Consider the following 22492-nt stretch of genomic DNA (forward strand, 5'->3'; position numbering starts at 1 on the left):
AAAGGAGTAGCTTTCTAGCCTGTGCAAGACTCAGACTGGTGACAGCCACGGATTTCCAACGTGCTTTGCCAACAAGGTAACTGTCACAATCATCATTTCTACTTCACAGGTAGAGAGGAAGGGATGCACAAGAATGTGGTGTCCCAAGGTGCTGATACAAACAAACATAGAGTCAGTCAGAGAATTGGTTTTCTGATTACTGGCTTTTGGCCACTGGTTCCCAGTGAGATCTGTGTTTCCGCTGCTTCACTGGAGACCAGCAGCCATCAGCTGAGCATATAATTGCTATCGCATTTGCATTACCCTGTTCTGCTCCATAGGTTGGCCATGGTATCTGTACCAGTGACAGAATCCTTGGACTTCCTTGGTCAGGCTTCAGCAAAGTGCACCACGGTAGTCAAGTCTGAAAAGACATGGATCAGAGGGGCTAAATCCTCCTCTAACAGGGAGGAGTGCCCTGTAAGACTGCATTATGTCCTCAAGAGGACCTGTTTAAATAGATGTTAAGAAGATCACCATCACCGGGTTTTCATGGGGTTTGTGTGTATCAGAGTCCTCAAGGTGAGCATTTTGCTTGTCCACTGTGAGCATGTTTCTTGTCCAGTGAGCTGAGCACTGAGTGTACAGCTGTGTGCAGTGACTGTGTGCACTATGCAGTGCCTTTGGGGGAAAAGGAGCCTGGGCTTAGCTAAAGGCTGTGGACAGCAGCATTCAGACAACACCCGCCTTCACACTACAGCTGTTTCTCACAGTGGTTTAGGGCAGTGTTCCTCTTCTCCTGGAGCCTACACCCGCCCTGTGTCTACCGCGTCAGGGTGAGGCGTTGGGCAATGCCTGGCTCTGCCAGCTGCTTTTACATTTTTTTTTCATTCCTGCCTGGCCAAGGGCAACTTTCCTGCCTGATGGTGGGCCTCAGACAATTGAAGAAATAGTAAGAAGTGTTTGGAGAAACATCAGGGAGGAAGAGTCACATGGAAAGGGACTCTTGATCTCTACAACTCCCTAACAGGAAGCTGTAGCCGAGCAACGATCGATTTCATCTCCTAAGTACAAGTGATGGGTCCAGAGGAAACAGGCTCAAATTGCACCAGAGGAGATCTAGGTCAGGTTTTTGGGAAAATTTCTTTGTGGAAAGGGTTGTCAAACATGGGTGCAGACTGCCCAGGGCAGCGGTGCAATCACCTTCCCACAGCACCCATATGGATGTGACCCTCGGGGACACGGTTTAGTGGTGGCCTTGGCAGTGCTGGGGAAACGGTTGGACTCGAAGATCCTAGAGGTCTGTTCCAATATTAATGGTTCTGTGATTTCCACATCTATATGGTTTTTTTAAACAGGAGCATTAGTGACCTACGAAAGATGTTTTAGCCGTTAAAAAAAAAAAAAACCGCAACAACCCAAACACACGTATACACGTGTATTATATGTGAGTCCAGCCGGAAAGCCACACTTGAGGGGAAGGAGGGAAGAGGCGGGGAGAGGACGGCAGAGCTGCCCAACCCTCCCTCCTTCCCTCCCGCCTTCGGGCGGCCGGGTGCGGCGCTGCGTCTTCTCGCAGCCGAACCGAGCCGTCCCCGCGGCGGCCTTCACCTTCCTCCCCTTCCCGGCGGCGGGGCTGGGGCCTGCCCGCGGCCCTGGGAGGAAATGGAGGCGGCGGCAGCAGGGCCGGGCGGCGGCGGCAGGGGCTGAGCGGGGCCGGGGAGGCGCCTCCGCCGCCCGCAGCCGGGCGGGGGGGATGCGCCGACAGCCGGGGCTGCCCGAGCGGGCCGGCCGTGCTGCCGAGTGAGGCGGGACCCCGCCGCCGTGGGCCGGGGCCGCGGGCAGCGGCGCTGGAGGGCCGGTAAGCCGGGGAGGGGCTGGGGAGGGCCACGGGGGGAGGCCTGGCGGCCGCCAGCCCCGGGCACAGGCTCCTCCGGCATCCCGGGTTGGGCGGGGAAGCCAGCGGGCGCTGCGGGCATGTGTCGTCCGTCCCTCCTGGGGGTGAGGGGAAGCCCGCCCAGCTTCGTCGTCCTCCTCCAGAACGGGAAAAGTTTATGTCTGTTCAGCCCAGGTCCTTGCGTCCGGAGCCGGGCTGGGGCTGGCCATTACCTCGGCTCGTCCCCTGCCGGTCAGAGCACGGCCCTGTCCCCTCTTCTTGGCGGGGACCGCTCTGCTCTTATGGAATGAATGGAGCACCCAGGAAGCCTGGATGCAGGGGACAGAGGAGCCGCTGCCCTTCCCAGCTGTGAAGAGCATGGAGCGCTCGCTGGAGTGGGAGCTGGTGTCTGTCAGGGCACGGCGTACGGAGGGGAGGCAGGGTCCCGGCGCAGCCCGGGGCCGCGACACCGGCACACGCCGGGCCTGCCCCGGGCTGAGGTGGGTCACGAAGCTGGTGCAGGCGCTGCTGCCCCGGGCCTCGGTTCACATCCCGCTGACAGGTGAGCTGCGTGCGCAGGCAGCGCTCGGCGCCCCAGCCGGAGCTGGAAGAGCAGACGCACAGGCCTGTCAGTGCCCTCGGGAGGAGCAAAGCCTTAGGAAAGAACCAGCCTGTTACGATGTATGTTACAACATTTACTAGCACCACGCAACTTGCCAAAGGACCGTCTGTGATAGATATTAGTCAGGAATATTTTTAAATTTAACAAATTGGCCAGATTTTCTTACCTGTAAGATAACACAAAGGAAGCATTGATGAAAATGGCTTAGGTGTCCCAGTTAGTTGCTGCTTTCCTTACCAGTTCCATTTCTAGTTACGTCATTAATCATGTGCTGATAGGGCACGCAGTTGGGAGTTTGAGCCTCCTGGCGTGTCACTGCATTCACGATGCGTGCAAGGACTGTCCTGCCAAGGAGCCCCTATGCAAGCAGCATAAGCTGCGGAGCAGAGACTGCACTGAGTTTTAATGCTGCTTAAATCTTTCGCACTTTGTCCCATCAGTCACTTGAAGACAGTGGTCTTGTGCAAAGAATGAGTGTTTATTGGAGGTAGCAGGTTACTTGCAGGCAACGGGTCAAGCCTGCAACTCTGTGTCTTGATCTTTGGTTTATGTTTGTGTGTGTGTTGGTGATCCCATTTTTTCTCATGCAAAACTCTTCATCTGGCTAATCTGAGGGTTATGTGGCAGTTTGTGGTAGCCCTGAGGGGGAAGGACAGAGGAATGGGTAGGGACAGGAGTTTTGAGATCACTCCTAAAAAGTGTAGAATTGCAATAAGAGGGAGAAAGAGTAACCAGAAAACTCTGTGTATTTCCTTGTGAGAAAATGGACTAAACCGTCAACATATTTCTCATTTTTTTCTACTTGTAAAGAAAAATTGTGTTTTAGACAACCAGAAATAGAAGACTGTTTTGGAAGCTGAAGGAAACTATTAAAGAGGAAAAACAGAAGCTAGTACTTGTATTTACTAGAAAATAAGTGCAAGAGAAGCAACAGAAATGCAGTAAGGTTGGAGATAAAATAGGAAATGCAATTGCCCTATGTGAAAACAATAAAAATATTAAGGTAGAGACAGAGAAACAACATAAACACATTATTTTTTTACAAAGTACTGATCATTGCATTTAAGTGAGCATGTTGAGGTACTTCTGTCTGTAACTTTGAAGAGTTCTGCTTCTTGAGATGGGTGATGTGCTGCTGATACAGATGTACTTTAGGATGCTAGAAGTGAGTAACTGTAGTAACATCATAATTACATTATGACAGATCCTCTGACAAGGCTCTTACATTCGTGGGTATGGTTGCAGATTTCCTGTGCACATTAAAAAAAAAAAGAGTAGACAAAACTGCTTAATGTTTTCCTCTCAGCTTCCACGTCTTCAAGGGTAGAAGTGGTGGTTCCTATGGATGTGGCTGCAGTTCTGACCCCTTCCTACTCTCTAAGCCCTGTGCTTGAGGTGAGAACTGTACTGCTTGTAGGTGACTTTGGCTGAAATGCTCTCCTGTCCTTACAGCACAGGACCTGGCAGCAGGGTCCTGTCTACACTAACTGCATTTCAGGTCAGAGCACATGGAAACTGCATTTCCCATGTGACTTAACACAATTTCTTAGAAATCCAATACATAAATTACATAAGGGGATATAGATCAATACTTCTTACTGAATGGTGTGCATCCGTCACCATTATAAAAGTGGGCAGACTAGCAGGGATGCTACGAATGTTGGAGGCTGTTTCTACCCTGCTTTATGTAGAACAAATATACTGAGTTGGGCAGAGAGGTTTGGCCCAGACCTTTCATTATACCTCTGAAAAGCCCGTAGCTGATGGTTAGAGATTTTCCTCCTGCAGAGTGTTCTCTGCAAGCTTCTGTCAGCCCGCTGCATTGTGTTTAGAATGTTGAACGGTTCTCATGGTTTTAGCAGAGCTACCTAAAAAGTAAAAAATGTTGTTTCTACATTTTTGTGTCTTGATAGTCAGTCTGAATTCTGTCATCTGTGAGAGTTGGAAATGAATGTGATGTCTGAAAGTAAAGGTGACAAATCTCAGTGCCTAAGTGGAAGATGGTGCATTTCATGGCAGACTGAAAAATGAGGACCTTTGAGACCTGGTGGTTTTCAGCATGAATCTTAGGGTAGGCTTTGCACTAGTGCAGTGGTAGGTTGGGAATAACTTTTGAACTGCTTAGCTGAAAAGAGGCCAGACTGAAAAGTCTGATGGAATTCATACCGTATTTGCCTTTCCTGGTCAACAGTCTTCCAGATCATGAAGAATAAACATGTTTTGGACATGGCATGCTCAGTTGTGAGCCAGGGAATTGCAGCAAAAAACAGGAGATGACAAACATTGTCTTAATGGAGGTCACAGCACCTCTAAGTGTCCAAAAGACAGTTGATACCTAGGTGTGGTGTTTTTAGAAGTACTTAAAAATGAACTCATGAAAGAAGAGGGGGAAAGAAGGGAACTTTCAGAAGCCAAGCTGAAAAATGCTGCACCGAGAAAATAAAAGTAGGCCTGAACACTGGCACCCTAGCTAAATATTTTTCCCTTTAACTGGAGATACTCAGTTCTTTACCTCCTCTTACCCATTTTGAATACATCATTTGGGTCCCAAATGTGTTTTGAACTGCTTGACTGCCTGCACAGACTTTCAGCATATCCTGAAGATGGTTCACTGCTGTCAGCTGTGGAGAGAACTCTTCCTGGAAACATTTATATTGCTGGAAGGCAAAAACTAGTTGGAAAAGCAATTGGCACCTGTAGCAGTAGTATCTTACTTTTGTTATTGATGCTTTGTGGGAATGAAGAAGATGGAATACTGGTATATGACTGAAAAACTTAATAAACGCTTCCTTAGAAGTATTAACTAACATTTTTTAGCATCATAACTGGGAATGAGGGCATTTCTTACATTCCTTGGCAATTCACTCAAATGGCTGTGTAGAAATTGTGATCACAAACCATGCAGTTGTGACTCTCACTGAAGTTGCGTGTGGCTACTTTAGGACTGAGTTTGATCCTATTGGTAGTTACAGGATTGCTGTGAGGATGTAATTGTATGAGATTTTTGTATTAGGTCCTCTTCAGTTAAGTGTTCTGATGTTGTGTTGCATACGTCCTCAGAAGGAAGCATTCGCTCTTTTTCTTTTGAGTTCAGCCCCTCAGGTGTCTTACCTCTCCAGCAACAGTAGAGACAATAGAGCTGTGTTTTTCTAGGTTTTGGTTGTGGGTTGTTTTTTATTTGTAGTGGAGCTTCACAGATGCCTGATTCCACCCCTGTGTGTATTGCCCATCAGAAGCTGGCAATTCAGCAAAAGATACAGCTTAACATTTTCCATTTCTCTTAGTGGCTGGGAGCTTCAATCCTTTTTATCATCGGTTTCCTTATATTTAATCTTAACTTACAGTCATGGAAAATAATTTATTAGGATTGCAGTTTCAAAAATCAGGATAAAACTGCATGTATTCAGTCTGTTCCTGTGGGTGGTTTCTTTGCACATTGAAGCTGCAGTCTCAACTGTTTGGGTAACCCTTCCTGCACTCCTGAGAAAGTTGTGTCTTTGAGGCAGGGATACAGCTACAGGTAGTAGGCACTGCTGCAAGGAAAACGAAAAATATTTGGCCAGGTTAAGCTTAGCATTGCAGCTTGGTAGCTTCTGTAGGCCGGGCAGGGGAAGAGTCCATGTTATGTGTCATAAGCTGACTTGGGATAACCAAGAACAGTATTAATGTTACATCTACCACTGAGAGCACAGCGTTCTTCATGCTCCCTTCCTTTTCTGCATTGGGCTGTCTTGCTAAGCTGAATCAAAAAATAAACTCTTCTTTAAAAAAATCATGGGTTTTGCTGATCTGTCTCCCCGAGCAGTCAGCCAGCCAGTGCTATTCTCAGCACAATCAGGAGGCTGGGAATGTGTACACAGGGGTGAAGAAGTGAAGCCTCCTTTTGATAGCAGTCAGTGGTTACATTGCCTCAGCCTTAACACTGGTTAAAAATATGACTGAATGGGCAAAAAGTAAAAAGTGAAATCTACTGCTGTGTTTTACGACACACATACGTATTAAAGTTTTTTCTTTTAGGTTATAGAAAGTATTTTTCTAAACTGTAGCAAAAATAACTAGTGTTTCAATCTTTTCTCTTTCAAACAGGAAGTGCCAACTTTATATGGCTCACATCTGACAACATGCACCACCAGTGGCTGCTGCTAGCTGCATGCTTTTGGGTGATATTCATGTTCATGGTTGCTAGCAAGTTTATCACACTGACTTTTAAAGACCCAGATGGTAAGTTCAGCTTTAATGTTTAATGTGAAACAGAAAATTGAATAGTGCTTCACACAAATACTCTTTTCTATGAAAAGTAGTTCTTGGCATGTTACTACTTCTTCAGCAGGACTGAGAACAGAACAACTAAATTTCTAGAAGTGACAGTGCTGATATTCAGCTCCTTCTTTCCTTGCTAGAAGTCTGCAAGTCTAATGTCATGGTGGGGGTTTTGATGGTTAAGAACAGGAGGGATCATGTTTGACAGTACTGTTTTGGTAGGTCTGCTTTTTCAAATACAATTAGTGTCAGTATCTTGATTTACTAGGGGTAGGAGTTGTGCAAAAACAACAGAGTACTATTACCTGTTTAAAGTTAAAAGGGACTCAGAAGATATTGAAGAGTTCATTTCACATGATACTAGTTTCTGTCTCCTTGTGACTGCTTGTCTTGTGGCAGAGGTATTATGTAAAACTTGTGGAAAGTTTTATTTCATTTGCAATGCACTTTGCCTAGCCACCTCTGCCCTGCTTCTTGCATTCAGTTTTATCACCTGCTGTTTGACTTGTAAACAGCTTACAGGCTTTTGCTTAGCTTAAGTAGCTGAGATGTTATTAAGATGATGAAGAATTTAAGCCATTTGATGACACCACCTAGCATTTTAGTTTTCTGTCTGCTGGGGAGCTGCTCTTACAAAGCCATCCTACTCAGAGTTTTGGGTGAAGGTGATGATATGACTTACAGTCTTAAGAGGTCTGTGTTTCTGAATCTTCCTAAGATACGCAAAAAAAAAGTAACTTTTGAAGCACTGATACTAGGTGCCATATTTTTCAATAACTTGATAAGGGGTAAGTACATTAGGTGTACCTTTATAAATAGTACGCATCTATGTGGAGATTTATTCAGCAAATCTTGCAGAGGAGAACTGTAGACTAACTTAGCTTTCCTTGGACCCGGCTGTTCTGTCCTGGTACATCTGCAAATCAGCTAGTCTTACGTTAGGTAGTTATATCTTCCAGTATTTCACTCTATGCCAACTCGTTTCCCAGCTCAGGTGTTCTTTGAGTGGTTCTTTTCATCAGAATTTGTCAGGAAAATTAAAATGTAGTTTAAAAAAATAATTACTACAGCATACCCTCTGCATTTACTTGCTTTTTTTTATCTTGGCTTGCCGAGTTTTTTCTCTTTTTTATTTTTTTCTATGCTGAATCTTCCATTCCTTTTAAATAGCTCTCTAACCAGATGATATATGAGTTCTTAAGCTTGTCCTGCAAAGGCATGACTGTGGTTAAGTGTATATATGTGTTGGAGTGTACTAGAACTAATGAAGGGAAATACTTTGAATATACCAACAGAATTTTGGAGAAAGTCCAAACAGGATGGTAAATCCTGGAGAAGCTCTTCTAGACTTAATAAAATATGACTTGTCAGAAATTCTTCTTATTTGGATGTGTCTTCTTAGCAGATAGAATAAAACCAGCAGATGCTCAATGAATCAATGTTCTTTTGTTTAAGCCTTTTACTAATGTCCTGGGTGCATGAACAGTAGGAACTTCTTAAGGAGCAAGTTTCTGTAGCATCTACAGGCATGCTTTTACACAATGATAGTGAAAAACAGTTTAGCTGAATCGGATTACTTGTATTTTCCAGAAGAATACCATGAAGTAAGTCTGCGCACAGCAATAATTACAGTGCTTGAATGCTTACATTGCTTTCAGTTTTAACTTGCTTTTCCATGCGTGCCCTTTGTTAAAATCCAGTGTAGGCAGAGTACTCCCTGAAGAAAAGGACATAGGCAGTACACACATTTTCTCAACCATAAAGCGGTAAGCCCCTGTGGATGCAGATGAAGAAACATTATTCATAGAAGAATCTGTATGAAGGGAAAAGTAATCCAATATAGATGGAAATAAATTTTCAGAGAGAAATCGTGTTCTTTTTGCTTTGTAGTTAGCGAAAGCTGCTTTAAATTATTTTTGATCTTTCTGCAATGTGTAGACTAAAGCTATAACCTTGTGTTATTTTTTGGTTTTTCTGTACCATACTAAATGCAAAAGATGAAAAGGGTTCTTCCCTTACATGCTTTAAATTGGTCTCAAACTATTAGCTGCCCTAAAACCAATAAAAGGAACAAGAGTATGAGCAGAGTTTGTTGTTGTTGTGAGAATCTCTAAGGAAGGCCATTGGTCCAGTAACAAAGAAAGGGGGGATCTTTCTTTACTGTTGGTTATAGGTGCTTACTTAGAGTACCACAGAAATAAAAGGGTGTCTGTAACAACACTTCTTCTTGTAAGTTTAATAGTTTACAGAAGAAGAAACATTTCTACTAGTGCAAGGGGAGAGAGAAACCTGATAGATTGTTTTTTATTGAAAATATAAATCTCCTATGCACAAGTCCATATTGTTAGACCAAATTGTCTATCAATTGCGATATTTGGATTCAAGATTTTGATGTCTATCTGCACAGTTTTTAGAAAAAAACAAAACAAACAACCAAAAAAACCAAGTAAAAGATGATGGGCATATTTCTTTGATAAAACTCAAATGAAGTTGCATCCAAAATTCCCACAGAGTACATCCTTTAAAATATTCATAGTTTGTGCCTGTCTTGTCTAGTGCCTTTCCATGTAGAAACAAATTCTAATGTTTTGTAAGCTTAATACAGAACGTAAAGTTCATGTGTTTTAGTTGTAAAGCAGAAATAGTTGCCTTCTCCTCATCTTCTGTAATGCTGTTATCTCTCTTCCTTCTTTAGGCTATGGTGCCAAGCAAGAGCCATTGATACTGACAGCTGTGACAAAAGTGGAGGAGGTACATGTGCCAGAGGAAAAACATTGGCCTGAAGAATTCCAGGTGCATACTGTTGAGATAAGGGTTATGTGTGTTAAAGAGTAGAAAAAAATAAGAGCTTAAGGAAGGGCTTCCTGATGTTAAGGTGAATTGATAGACAGGAATTACTTATTCAGACTGTTCTATTTAGATAGAGCCAACAGAATTCATTTTAACTTCACAGAGCTGGTTTGTCACGGTAACCTGCTGTCTTGTTTCATCTGAATGATTGAACTTAATGTGTTTCCATTTCTAGGAGAAAATTGTTACAGTATTCCTTTATCAAGTCAGAACAGTCATTTTTGTTAGCCTTTTTAATATAATGGCCCAGTTTTGGATTACTCAAGTTCTGTCTTGCCATAGAGATCAGGTTGTGAGGGCAGGCCTGTGTCTTCTCTATTCTCTTAGATCTCTGCCCAATCTCTCTGTTTCTTTTTATCAGTGTCAATTTCTTTTTCATCTTTTGTGCTCTTTATGTGTCACATTTCAGCATTTTTCCAAAGTAGAATATAAACACAATAGTAATCAATACTAGTTGATCTTTTGGATGCATAGTTCCGTGCTTTCAGCAGATTGACACGGAAACTCTGAAAATCCTTTATACAAATGTAAATTTGAGACCATTTGCAGAGTGGGCTAAATCCCAATTTTTTTTCTTTTTTTTTTTGCATTAGTATGTAAGTCATCTTATATTTAAAGTATTTTTATGATGCAGCATGGAACATAGGTTAGTTGTATAAACACGACTCTTTTTGCTTTCATTTTTCAAAAACATGAAATTTAAGTTACCCTCAAAATACTTGGGAAAAACACTTCATTCAGTGGAAGATTGGCAGATATGTGTAGTGAGTTTTAAATGCTTTCTTTACTAGTATGGAAGAGGATAATAAGGTTTCTGGATCTAAACCAATTCCCTCTTGGCTTCCTGACAGCATGAAATGTAGAATAACAACATTAATTTTGGTTGCATGCAGAAAGAATTGTTTGGACAGATAAAATAATCTGACAGACTGTTCAGATCGCATTCTGAGCAGGGGATATTGAAGAAGAGTAACAAACAGAAAAAGGAGAATATTTTTTTCCTTGTGGAAGCTTGGGACAAAAATAATTCCTTTTTCATCTGTAACTTGGATGCTGTACCTAAAATCATAGAATCACAGAATGGTTTGAGTTCTAAGAGACCTTTGAAGATCATCTAGTTCCAGCTCGTCTGCCGTGGACAGGGACACCCTTCATTAGAACAGGTTGCTCAGAGCCCCATCCAACCTGGCCTTGAATATTTCTCGGCTGGACCATCTACAGCTTCTCTGGGTAACCTGTTCTAGTGCCTGACCACCCTCATAGGAAAAAATTCCTTCCTAATGTCTAAACCTATCTTTTTTCAGTTGAAAACCATTACCCCTGTCTTGTCACTACAGGCCTTTGTAAAAAGTTTCTCTGTCTTTCTTAAAAACCCCTTGTGGGCATTGAAAGGTGGCAGTGAGGTTTTCCTGGAGCCTTTTCTTCTCCAGGCTGAACAGCCACAGCTGTCTCAGCCTGTCTTCGTAGGAGAGGTGCTCCATGTCGGACCATCTTCATGGCCTCCTCTGAACCTTCCCTTCACAGGTCCAGGTCTTTCCTGTGCTGAGGCCCCAGGGCTGCATGCAGCACTCCAGGTGGCAGTAGAGCAGAGTACAGGGGGAGAATCACCTCCTTTGACCTGCGGGCCACAGTGCTTTTTTATGCAGCCCATGGTGCAGTTGGCTTTCTGGGCTGCAAGTACACACTGCCAGCACATACCAATTTTTCACTCATCAGTATCCCCAAGTCCTTGGTAGGGTTGGTCTCAATCAGTTCATGCCTTAGTCTGTATTGATATTGGGGATTGCCATTCAGTTAGTGGAAAGGTGAAAATTTGTCAGTAGAAATTTAAGCTTTCCCATCACCTCTTAATCAGAGAAGCTGCTTTTTCCTCTCACTGCACTAGTTGTGAGGCAAGAGGTGGTTGTGGTTCCCATCTAAGTCTCAGAAAATGAGACGTGTGAAACAGCTCATCCATTTTTGGGGAGAGGTATCCTGCTACTTCTTTCATTTGTCACACTGATGCTCATTGTTCACATTTTTATTCACCTGATTTTATTTCAACTTGGATAAATGGAAACAGTGAATGCCTACAGGTGCTAGCAAACAACAACACAGAATTTTTATCCTAAATTCTTTCCCTGCCAGATGGGTCACAAAATATTCTGAGTTGGAAGGGACCCGCAAGGATCATCGAGTCCAACTCTTAACTCTGCACAGGATGTCCCCAAGAATCACACCATGGGTCAGCCCCATTTTCTCAGAGTTTAAAGCATAATTTATGTTGAAATTCCTGTCCTAACCTCTCAGAAGCTTTCTTACAGGTTGTTGGAACTCTGTGGGAGTTCCAGTATTTGATCAAAGCATGTTTTATCCACACAGATAAGACACTGCTGCTGTGCAGCAGACTTAAATTGTTGTATGGAAAAGCTCTTACTACTGTATACTACCATGTAATGTCTTAAGAGTTGAAACAATGTATAGCAGCAGCGCAGAAAGCAAACTGTGGGCTACTCCTTTAATTAATACATAGCAATGTTTTAATCATGAATCTGGGAGTCATTAGGGTGCGTAGTTTGGGGATTTTTATACCTGAGAATTTGATCTGAAAACTGAAATCTTTCACTTTTGTTTTTTCTTTCTCCTCTGCATTTCATAAAGCCAACTGGAAAAGCTTTTTCAGGAAGTCTGATCCACCAACCCCTGGTTCATATGGAAAGACTCGAGCTTCTCAGGAATGTCTGCAGAGACACTGCATTGAGAGATCTCTCTCATACTGCAGTTTCCAAGTTCGTCTTGGACCGAATATTTGTGTGTGACAAGCACAAGATCCTGTTTTGTCAGACGCCGAAAGTGGGCAACACTCAGTGGAAAAAAGTCTTGATTGTTTTAAATGGTATCTACTCTTCCATGGGTGTGTGGGTTTCTTTGAAGAGCAGGAGGAAACAGAATTGCTCTAACTGGGGCAACTAAAATGGATTCTTTCTGCATTTCTGTACACTGATACTTAATTTCAGCTTTGCATTTATCACAGTTGTTTCTAGTCCTTTCAAAATATCCCCTTAAAATGAGATCTATTCTTTCTGTAAAAATAAGTATTGTTATTTCTTGGCTCAAAAGTTATTTGAGTCATGACAGAGTCCCCATATGCATGTGGTAGGTAGGTTTCTGATCTTTGAAGGGGTGCACTAATTTACAGAATTTGAAAGTATATGACAAGGTATCGTAATTCCTAAGTAGCAATAATATGAAATTTCTGACTAAAGGCCAGTGACTTTTAACTAGAGATCTTAGCTATGAAGAAAGCCAGTTAAAACTTGGCAGGTGCTGTTGGTCTATATTGCTGAAATCTTGTGTATGTTCTATCAGTGAACCATCTTAAGAGTTACGAAGATTCTGAGGTGCTTAATGCAATAGTTTGCTCACCAAAGTTATGTTATAAAAAATGGTGAAAGAAGGAATAAAGGGATGAGTATGTTTGAAAAATAAGCAAATGAACTGTGTGCCTCAGCAAAATTTTTCTAGCAAGCAGTACTAACGTTAAAAACTTTAATGTTTGTTTCATCCTTGATCTATGGATGTGAGCTAAAAATCTAGCAGAGATACACCCATACCTATGTGTGTGCATGTGTCTTAGTACCTATGAAAGTCACACTCTAAGTACTAAATATGGAGCTGTATGAGGACATTAGAAGTACCTCTCTTATCAGCATTTAAAAGATAACATGCAAAGAACGCCTCAGGATGGGCAGGGATATATTGGCTGCGCCAAGTGGAGGATAACTCACATCTTAAAAGCAGGGAACTTTCCACCTTGAGTTTCCTATCATGTTAGATAATGATAAAAAATTGTTTCCCCATAAACACTGGTCCCTTTTGCCTTAAGCTGCCACTTAAGTGCACTGGTGTCTGCTGATGAAGGCTACTGCTGTGGTTGATCTAACTTTCTCCTCTTTGGGTAGTTTCAGAAGGCAGGGCTCATACTTGAGGGGGAATAATTTATGTTCAAATACCTAAGTGGTATTTGGAGATTCAGGATGGGGAAATGCAGCTGTGGCACTGTGGGGGGGGTAACTCTGCTACTGCTTGTACTGAATATGTTCTCTGAATAAATGCAAGGTATCGGTTCCTGAGGCTGTCTAATCTGACATCCGTTGTCCACATGTGAGTTACCTGTAGTACCAAAAAATACAGTTGAAAACATGAAATTGCTAAAATACAACTCCAGTCCCCACCTGTCATGCCCTGCCCCCTCCAGGAAAAAAAAATTGGAAAACTGAGCAGCTGACTGGTGTGTATTATTCGCTTCAGTTCTGGAAACGAGAAGGCTGTAGAGACTTTCACCTAACGGGCTTGTTTTGTAGCACCCTGTGCTTGTTGCAGGTTGATACTCTGAAATGATGCTGTTGTGTGAAGGCTTATGCCTAAAGCCCAAGGGGCCACATGAGATGTTTCTCAAGGTCATAAAACTTTCCTGGATCAGGATATTAAAATGAACGCAGCAGAGTTAAGTGACATTATTTTTCTTGTCAGCTTATGTGCTTGCAGAAATTAGTATCTGGAGACTTTTTGTTGTTAATTTTAGTGCCTTTTAATCTGTGGAGTATTCTCTGATTGGAATTTTTGTTTCAGCACAGCATACTTGTTAAAAAAACTTTATAGATCCTGACAGCAAAGTACTTTTGCATTGAAGCAGTTCCAAAAGCAGCTCATAGCATTTATTTTTGTTGGTGGTTGAAACTCAGCCAAAAAGCTGGTTCCTTCGTCTGAGTTAATCCTTAAAGTCTTCCTCCATTTGCATGGGCAGGCAGAGGGAAAGGGAATGGGGACACTGACATGTGAGGAGTTACAGGCTTAGACATAATTGTTGATGAAATTTGCATAATATGCTTTTCTGAGAATTTCGGGGCCATTTGGTCTTGGACCTTGATGTCATATACCCTAAAGAATTTTAGCAGGTTTCCGCTTTGCAGTCAGAATCTCTCATAATTTAACAGTTTTAAACATAGTAACTTTAAATGGTAAAAATAAAGAAAAGAGAAAGACATAAAACTGTCAGCCAAAGGCACACATGCTTGCTTATACTCACTGCTTTTTCCCTTGAATGAATCACTTGCTCTGTCATTTTGATTTGTCTAGGAGCATTTTCTTCCATAGAAGAGATCCCAGAAAACATTGTACATGATCATGAGAAGAATGGCCTTCCACGCTTGTCCTCTTTCAGTGACTCTGAAATTAAAAAACGGTAAGTGGCCCTTCTGATGAGGGACGGGGTTGAGGTCAGTGGTGTTATGAGCAATCAAGGGTACAGCTGAAGTCTGCATCTGAAACTGAGGACAGCAGAGTTTCTGCTCCACCACTTGTATTATGGCACTATTCTGTTACCCTCACAGATGTTGCTGTGTCTGCCTTCCTACTGGCTTTGAAGGAGAACACCAGTGTAATTTGTGGTATAGTTAGCTGAGCCAACCAACTCCTTGGATATAAGGTTTCTGTAATTCAGTGCATACCTAGTTGTTAGATAGTTGACCTTCAGAACTGAAGGTTTAATTGGACAGCCCATTCCTGATATCTTGCATGGTAAACCTTACTGCCTACGGGTAAGATTGTCGTTGCAGCAGACTTAATTACTGGGATTGAACTGGTTAGATTTAAATTGTTAGTGCTTCTTAGCCCCACAATATTTTCCATTCAGCTGAACCACTTTTGTCTTCCTGTTCAAGTGCTTCTAGTTATTTTCAGAGCCAAAAAATACTCTGCAATAGAACTTCTACATTACTTTGGCTAGATCTTTAACTGTGCCTGCTCTCATCTCTACTGGAGCCTGTGCCATATATAATCCCTGTAAGGGGTGGCAACATGGACAGAACAGGACATAAGATGACAGTGAACATGTGTAAGCCTGTGCCTGCATGGGGTTTGTGTGCATTATGCCATTCTGAAGACTCAAGCCCTTATACATGTGTCAGATGTCAGTAGAGCTCAGCCCAAGGTTTTTTGTTGCATGCAGTGGCACAAGGACATTTATCACAGCTCTGCCTGTAGAATTGGGGTCAGTTGATTGGATTGATACTGTGCAAAGCAAAGTATTGTCACTGTTTTCTTGAGAAAGGGGATCTGTTCTCCCTCCCTGAGTGCAGCCCTGAACACTGTTCACCTAGGAGTGCGCCCTAGTTAGGATATGAAATTGAATGCCACTATTGCTTGGGTTGCTGCATTCTCTGCTCAGCATGGAAGCTATGCTGCAGGTGTGTAACATGAAATTACCAGAGTTTTAGGTATGGAAAGCAGGATGGTGTGGATCTGTTGATGTAGTTTGCTGACCTCTATCTAGCCCTGCCTGGCTAGGAGTAAGTCAGGAGAATCTGAAGTATGATTCAAGTGCTCTAGAGGCTGAAAAGAGTCCATCCACATCCAGTCCATCCTTATTTCAGTGAGGATTGGGCTCTCAATCTCTTTTCTTAGTTATTTATTGAAATAAGCTTTGTTTTCAATTTACTTCTCCTACAGATAATCTGACTACAGAATATTACATATTACAGTATCACAGTAATACGTGAAATTCATTTGAAAACTGTGGTCACATGTTTCACTGTTGAAACATGTGGTCTCAATAGTGTTCTCAGCCGTTATTGAAAACATGACAAAACATCAAATAAAATACTTTTTTTTTTTTTAAACTTAAGCAGCAATTTATCTAACTGCCTGCCAGTGAAAAATGCAGCCTTCTGTATGCATTTAGCTTCAGCAATGCACTTTTCCCCATGCCCTTATGTATTTTGCTTTTTGAGCTCGATCACATGGCATAACATATGTCTTTGACTTGGAGTTCTCTGCATCTTTCGTCTCCTGTTTATACGGATTGAGATAAACTAAACTCCTCCAGTTTGAAAAAAATGTAGAAACTGGGGTAAACTATTTCCTCTTTGTCCTGTATGCAAAAACTGCTAGTAAGAAGACAGAAATGGTATTTCTGGTCCTATTGATTATAATACTGATAGACTATGCAAGTGCTCTGAGATTCACATTGCTGTGGCTGTGTTCAGAGTTTATGTACATTTTTAAAGTATGTGCTAAACACTTTCCTTAATTCTTTAATTTTTTTTCTTCCTCTGTTTAGACTGAATTTATACTTCAAGTTTTTTATTGTTAGAGATCCATTTGAAAGACTTATTTCTGCATTTAAAGACAAGTTTGTGCACAATCCTCGGTTCGAACCTTGGTACCGGCATGAAATTGCTCCTGGCATCATTCGTAAATACAGAAAGAATCGCACAGAGACCAAAGGGCTGCAGTTTGAGGATTTTGTGCGCTACCTGGGTGACCCGAATCACCGATGGCTGGATGTTCAGTTTGGTGACCACATCATTCACTGGGTAACATATGTGGAACTTTGTGCTCCCTGTGAAATCACATACAGTGTGATTGGACACCACGAGACCCTGGAGGACGATGCTCCATATATCTTGAAAGCAGCTGGCATAGACCACTTGGTGTCATACCCCACCATCCCACCAGGCATAACAGTGTACAACAGAACAAAAGTAGAGCGGTATTTTTCAGGAATTAGCAAGAGAGACATAAGACGCCTCTATGCACGATTTGAAGGCGATTTTAAACTCTTTGGTTATCGTGAGCCTGATTTCTTGCTTAACTGACACCTGGGATGAGATATGAAAAAGTGTCTCATGGATTAATCTAAACCTGCGTGAATACCAGCTGCAACACTGACAGAGCTGAGAATGACCATTTGTTTTCTAGCTTTTTGATGTTGCTCCACCTTTCAGTGAAATATTTGTCATATGAACAAGTAGGGGCTTATAGTTGTTGTTTCCTGACCACGTTTTCAGTACATGACATTGCAATTTGTTAGGAATTATGTCTCTGTTATCTGAAATACAGAATTTGACTTCTCCCCTTTTCCCTCCAAGAAAAAAGAGGGAGAACAAATGGGCTATGATCTTCCTCTCCTCCCAGACAGAAGGCCATTTTTGAAATGTTGTGAAGTATTTATAAAGATGGTGATTCCACTGTGGGTTAACCCTGACATGTGGGTAAACATGATGATTCCTGCTCATGAGAAAGTCATGTAGTCTCCCATGAGCTTTGTTAAGGAGAGGCCAGTACAGGACTAGAAATTGATCAAATGCTTGACAAATATAACCATCTAGGTTCTGTCATGTGACTGCTATAATAACAATAATGCTGATCTAATCCCATTCTTGTTTGTCAAAAAATGAACCTAATTAGACAGAAGCTTTTAGAGATGTAAGAAAATGAACTGGTTCCACACCCCAGTTGTGTCTGTATTTTTGTCAAGTGTTTACTGTATTTACTACTGATGTATTGAGCCTCATAGTTCTACTTTTGATTTTCAAGAGATTATTTGACTCCTGGCTATGTAAGTTATGTGGGAATACCAGCTGCAAGCAGAGCATAGAAGAAATACAAAACTGCTAAGGAAACTTTAAGGAAAATTAATTTAAAGTATCAGTTGTATCTGTGGGAGCACATATAATAATCACAAGATGCTCTCACGCAATTTAACTTGTCTTCTAACAGTTAAGATTAATAAAGAAGTTACAAAAGCAAGATGTCATATTAAAGAGCTGCTTACTTGGGTTAACGATCCACCTTTTTCTTGTATCCAGCCTTGCTCAGTTGAGTACCTCAGAGAACAAAAAGTTTATCCCCCTCTGGAAATTCATCTCCCTACTGCTAAAGGAGAGAAGGAGACAAGATGAGTCCCTGATTTTTTCAGTGATTCATGCCATGGTATCCCAAGTCAAAAATGACCAATATTTATGTTACTGATGTGGTGGATTGGCTATTTGCCAAAGGTTTGAATGTCACCTAAATTCATGTACCCATTTTATGCATTAAAAAAAAAAAAGAGATCTGAATTGAGTGGATGCAGCCATCATAGTTGCTTGTGCTTGTATTGTGTCTTATAAAGAGCAGTCTCTTGTCTGAGTTCACCAGCAATAAAAATCAGTGTGCTGCCACTTCATCCCACAGGCCATAGAGGAGAGATGGACCAAATATCTGAAATACAGGAATTGCTCTGTTGGCAGTGAGCATGTGAACAGTATTTTTTAAATCATAGCCCCAAAAGATTTATTTTCAGATAATGTTGCTGGCTAGAAATGCTAATGACAGCCAGTGCTATGGAATCTGCTTTTAAATCCAGCCACTGTATGTTTTTGATAGCTTTCTGTATTAACACAAGGAAGCATCTTGCATTTGTGTAAAAGGAAAGCTGTGCCAAGCTGACATGTGCTGCTGCCCACAAAAAGGAAGCCCTGTTGTAGCTGGAAATGATTTCAGAAGGATCTCAACAGATGAATTGAAATAAGGGAGAATCACTAACTGGGCATCATTGGCAAGAGAATAATCCAGGGTGGCAAAGTTGGAAGGTGGGATATTTTTCAGGTTGGTTTGCTTTGATTTTTTTAGCAACAATTACAGTGCCCTAACTTGTTCTTAACCAATGATAAAAAAGATGTTAACAGCTCCAGCTTTTTCTGTGGTTTTCTTAATATGGGAACTTATCAAAATGCACTGTTAAATGCATTTTGGAGCTAATAACCTGATTGATTACCTCGCTACCAATTTAAAATGTAACAGTGAATCGTGTAGTAAATTCAGGCCTTAAAGTTTAATAAAGTAGAATTGTTTTCCTCTGAAAGCACGAGCTACGGATCACAAAGAAGGCCAATGTATGTTTTTCTTTTTCTTGGTAAATTACTTAATGTATTGCTTGCCTAAAAATTGCCAGGTGGAAAGTGCTGCATAAATATTAAGTAATAATAATTTTCTCTGATAGCTTTCTCTGCATTGATTTCTCTTGGGCATCTGTGAATAGAGCTATGGACTGACCTAGGCAGAGATGCATAATCCTCTCCCATGTCCATGTTCCCAGGCTTTTCAGGCTGGAACTGGAATGCATGCTACCATTTCTTCAATTCAAATGCAATGTTTCTCCTTTCAGTTCCATGTTTCTGAGCTATATTTTCTTTCTAGAAGAGTGGAGGTTTTCTTTCCTTACATGGCTGAAGTAACAATGATGCGATTTTGGCATGTCTCTTGAAGAGCCTTAGATACCGTGATGGTCACTGGCAAGGTGTGGTAGGGCTCTCCTTAAATTGGTGTAGTGCAGGTAGGAGGGTCAGAGTGTGCTGTGTTAGGGAGGAGGCTCTTGCCATGCTAGTTATGATGAATTAAATGCTAGTGGTTTGTTTTAGCTTGACTGTACTCTGCACAAGGCTTTTACAAATGTAGTCTCAGTGGCATGCACAAACATAGTTTGGCTGTTCAGATGTCATTTGCATACCGCTTTCAAACTGCAGATGATACTTATGTCATATTTTTGGAACTGCTGGCCCAGATTATTCTTTCTCCTTTCTTATTATTGTTACAGCTTCAGGAAACAAATTCATGTCCTTACTTTGTACATCTCCGTCTCTTTTTGTTGTCTCTCCTCAGCAGCTTTTGAATCCTTTGGCCCATTCTAGCCACATTTTACAAAGGAAAGTCAAGGGGTAGTGAGTTGAAGTAATTTTCTTGAAAATAGGAGGAAAAACATTCTTTGTACATCAGAGTCCATGCTGTATGTTGGCTTTAGCGAAAGTAAAGACAGGGAACAGTTTTACTGTATCTGCTTGTATGGAGCTCCTAATTTCTAATGGACTCCCTTCCCTAGTACTCCCTACAGTTTGGCCTCTTTTCCCAGCTAACAAAGACAAAAATTAAATTAAAATGTATTCCATGGGTCTGTTATCTTCATGTTCGTAATAAAATTGAGCTGACTGGATTTTTTGAGATCTTGGGGGTAAGAGGGTTTGTCTTGTGAAAATGGATTCAGAATTCACTTGCTTGTGAAACAACTTTACGGTAAAACCTATCTCCTTTCCTCTTAACTTCAGCAGGCAGCGCATTGTCTGCTGTGCTTTCTGATTGCGTGCCATGAAGATGTTTTTCTGTAGTTAAAAATACATGTGCATTTTTTTTATTTTGGGCACTGTTCTGTCAAAGAAAATGTCTTGAAAATATGTATTCTTCCCCAAAAAGCGTGTTGTTTTCTGATTCATGCGCAGATGCTGCCCTGTTTGTACTGGGGTAAGGCTCCCTGCTGCTCCACATGTCTCCATCCTCAGATTAAGGAAGCCATCAGACAGCTCTGGCTTTTGTGTAACATCACTTTTTCCTTGAGGTGTTAATAACTTTGTTGGCTGGGAAAGCAGCCTTTGATCTTATCTGTGCTCCAGAAAGCTTGCTGGGAAAAAGAGTGATTATATAGGGATTGCTTAAGCTTATTTTCTCAGATGAAAAAGGATGTCTTCTTGTCAGTGTATATGCCTGTATCTGATATCGCTTAATTGACAGAGAGAGAGAGAGGGAATGATCTTTCTGCTTAATGGCCGTGTAGTGATTTATGCTAAGCCCCCATCCTATTGTTATAGCAACATGAAGGGACCTGGAAGGAGGTGTAAAGTCAACATGTGCTTATTTGAAATGTGAGGGTGTAAAGGAAACTTGACATAGGAGTTGGTTCCTGGAGATTTATCGTGTCCAATTACTTGTTACATGTCATATGCAGAGGCTGGTGTGGCCTATGCTTGAGAAGATTTATGCGAGGTAGAAAGAGGCTTGTGGGTGGTGGAAAATTCCCTTTCAGCCTAACTTAGCTGTGCGTGTTCCTGGGCTGCTGCCATGGGGAAGGTTTTAGAAGGAAATGATCCTATTAGCAGCAAAGCCTTGCAGGTGCTTGGGCTGGTGAGCAGAGTGCCTCCCTCCTGGAGGCTCTTCGGCTCACACTGATGTGTGCAGCCAGCTTTGGTGCTGCCTTGTATAAATCTCTATTTTTGTGCTTTTAATGCAATTGTGTGCAGCTGAGCTGTCAGCTTGGTTTCCTGTGTGTGGCAGTAGCCTGAGGTGACTCATCTCGCCACCAGAGCAGCTTTGAAAGGCCTGCAGCCTGTTTTGCTATGCAGCAGGAGACATTTCCCTTATGAAGAGAGCAGTATTAAGCCTGCAGCCATGCAGCTGATGACAACTGGCTGGTGTAAGCACGAAAATGGTGCTGTTTGGGTCTTCCTGCTGTAAAATCATCATTTCCCCTTTTAATCCAGGCAGGAGTGAATGGGAAAAAAAGATGTGTGTTTGCTTTGAGTCACAAAAAGGAGCTGTCCTGTTAGATATTCCAGACTGGTAAGCCCAAGCAAGACAAAGTCTGTGACAGCAATGCTGAAAAGAGCCATAGGTGGTATTTTTAAGGCCCCTGGAGATGTTGAAGGAGAGTTGCCGAAGCTTTCTGGGAGGTGTCAGGGGAGCAAGCGTGCTCCCCATAGCATGTATGTGCATGCCAGAGGAGCAGATGGTGATGGGACAGCATGCACATGGCAGGCTGAAAAGTGTGAAGCATCTACTGTGGGTGTCTGTTTGAAATCACAGAAAGGAGGAAAGAAAAAAAAAAAGGTGGGAAGGAAGTAATGAAAAAATAATTCTGAAGGCTGCACCCCTGGAAATGCAGTACCCACTCTTAACAGAAACATGCCAACTGCCCTGGATGTGTACAAATAATTTCTGAGCAGTTTGCAGGACCAAAGCAAATCTGCAAATGGGAGGGTAAACTGCAATCATAGAGCATCCTGTAGGTGCTCTGCAAAGTGATTTAATACTGAGAAGCTAGCCAAAGCTCCCAATTGTGCCTAAGTAAGTGGATCTCATCTAGGAAAAATGCATAGCTATACTGGAAGCATACAAGTAGAAAAAGCTCTTGTGGGATAATTAGCTCTCTAAACAACCAAGTGTTATGCACCTGCTGTGATTTAAGAAATAGGAACATTTTCTTTTGAACATCCTTTTTTCCTCTTCTCTGCAGCCTTTCTGCTTTATTCAGTTTTCTTTCCTGTGTCCTGAGAGGT

At 42.0% G+C, this 22492-nt stretch overlaps 1 protein-coding gene across 1 annotated transcript; it reads left to right on the forward strand.

The window, feature by feature from the left end:
* The first annotated feature begins 1731 nt into the window (after positions 1-1731).
* On the forward strand, positions 1732-20379 carry CHST10 (carbohydrate sulfotransferase 10). Its single transcript, XM_042040532.1, has 6 exons — positions 1732-1840; positions 6564-6698; positions 9433-9530; positions 12228-12462; positions 14706-14811; positions 16687-20379. The coding sequence occupies exons 2-6, from the start codon at positions 6599-6601 to the stop codon at positions 17222-17224; spliced, it is 1077 nt and encodes a 358-aa protein (XP_041896466.1). The 5' UTR covers positions 1732-1840; positions 6564-6598; the 3' UTR covers positions 17225-20379.
* Positions 20380-22492: the final 2113 nt, after the last annotated feature.

The sequence above is a fragment of the Corvus kubaryi genome, unplaced genomic scaffold (genome assembly GCF_017639235.1).
Source record: "Corvus kubaryi isolate FWS band 111438036 unplaced genomic scaffold, C.kubaryi_AGA036_p1.0 133, whole genome shotgun sequence".
NCBI lineage: Eukaryota > Metazoa > Chordata > Aves > Passeriformes > Corvidae > Corvus > Corvus kubaryi.

Excerpts from the sequence above, each read along its gene's own strand:
- CHST10 (XM_042040532.1), top strand. The coding sequence starts at position 6,599 with ATGCACCACCAGTGGCTGCTGCTAGCTGCATGCTTTTGGGTGATATTC. Across the intron at positions 6,699-9,432 it reads GACTTTTAAAGACCCAGATG|GCTATGGTGCCAAGCAAGAG; the intron begins GTAAGTTCAGCT and ends TTCCTTCTTTAG. Across the intron at positions 9,531-12,227 it reads ATTGGCCTGAAGAATTCCAG|CCAACTGGAAAAGCTTTTTC; the intron begins GTGCATACTGTT and ends CATTTCATAAAG.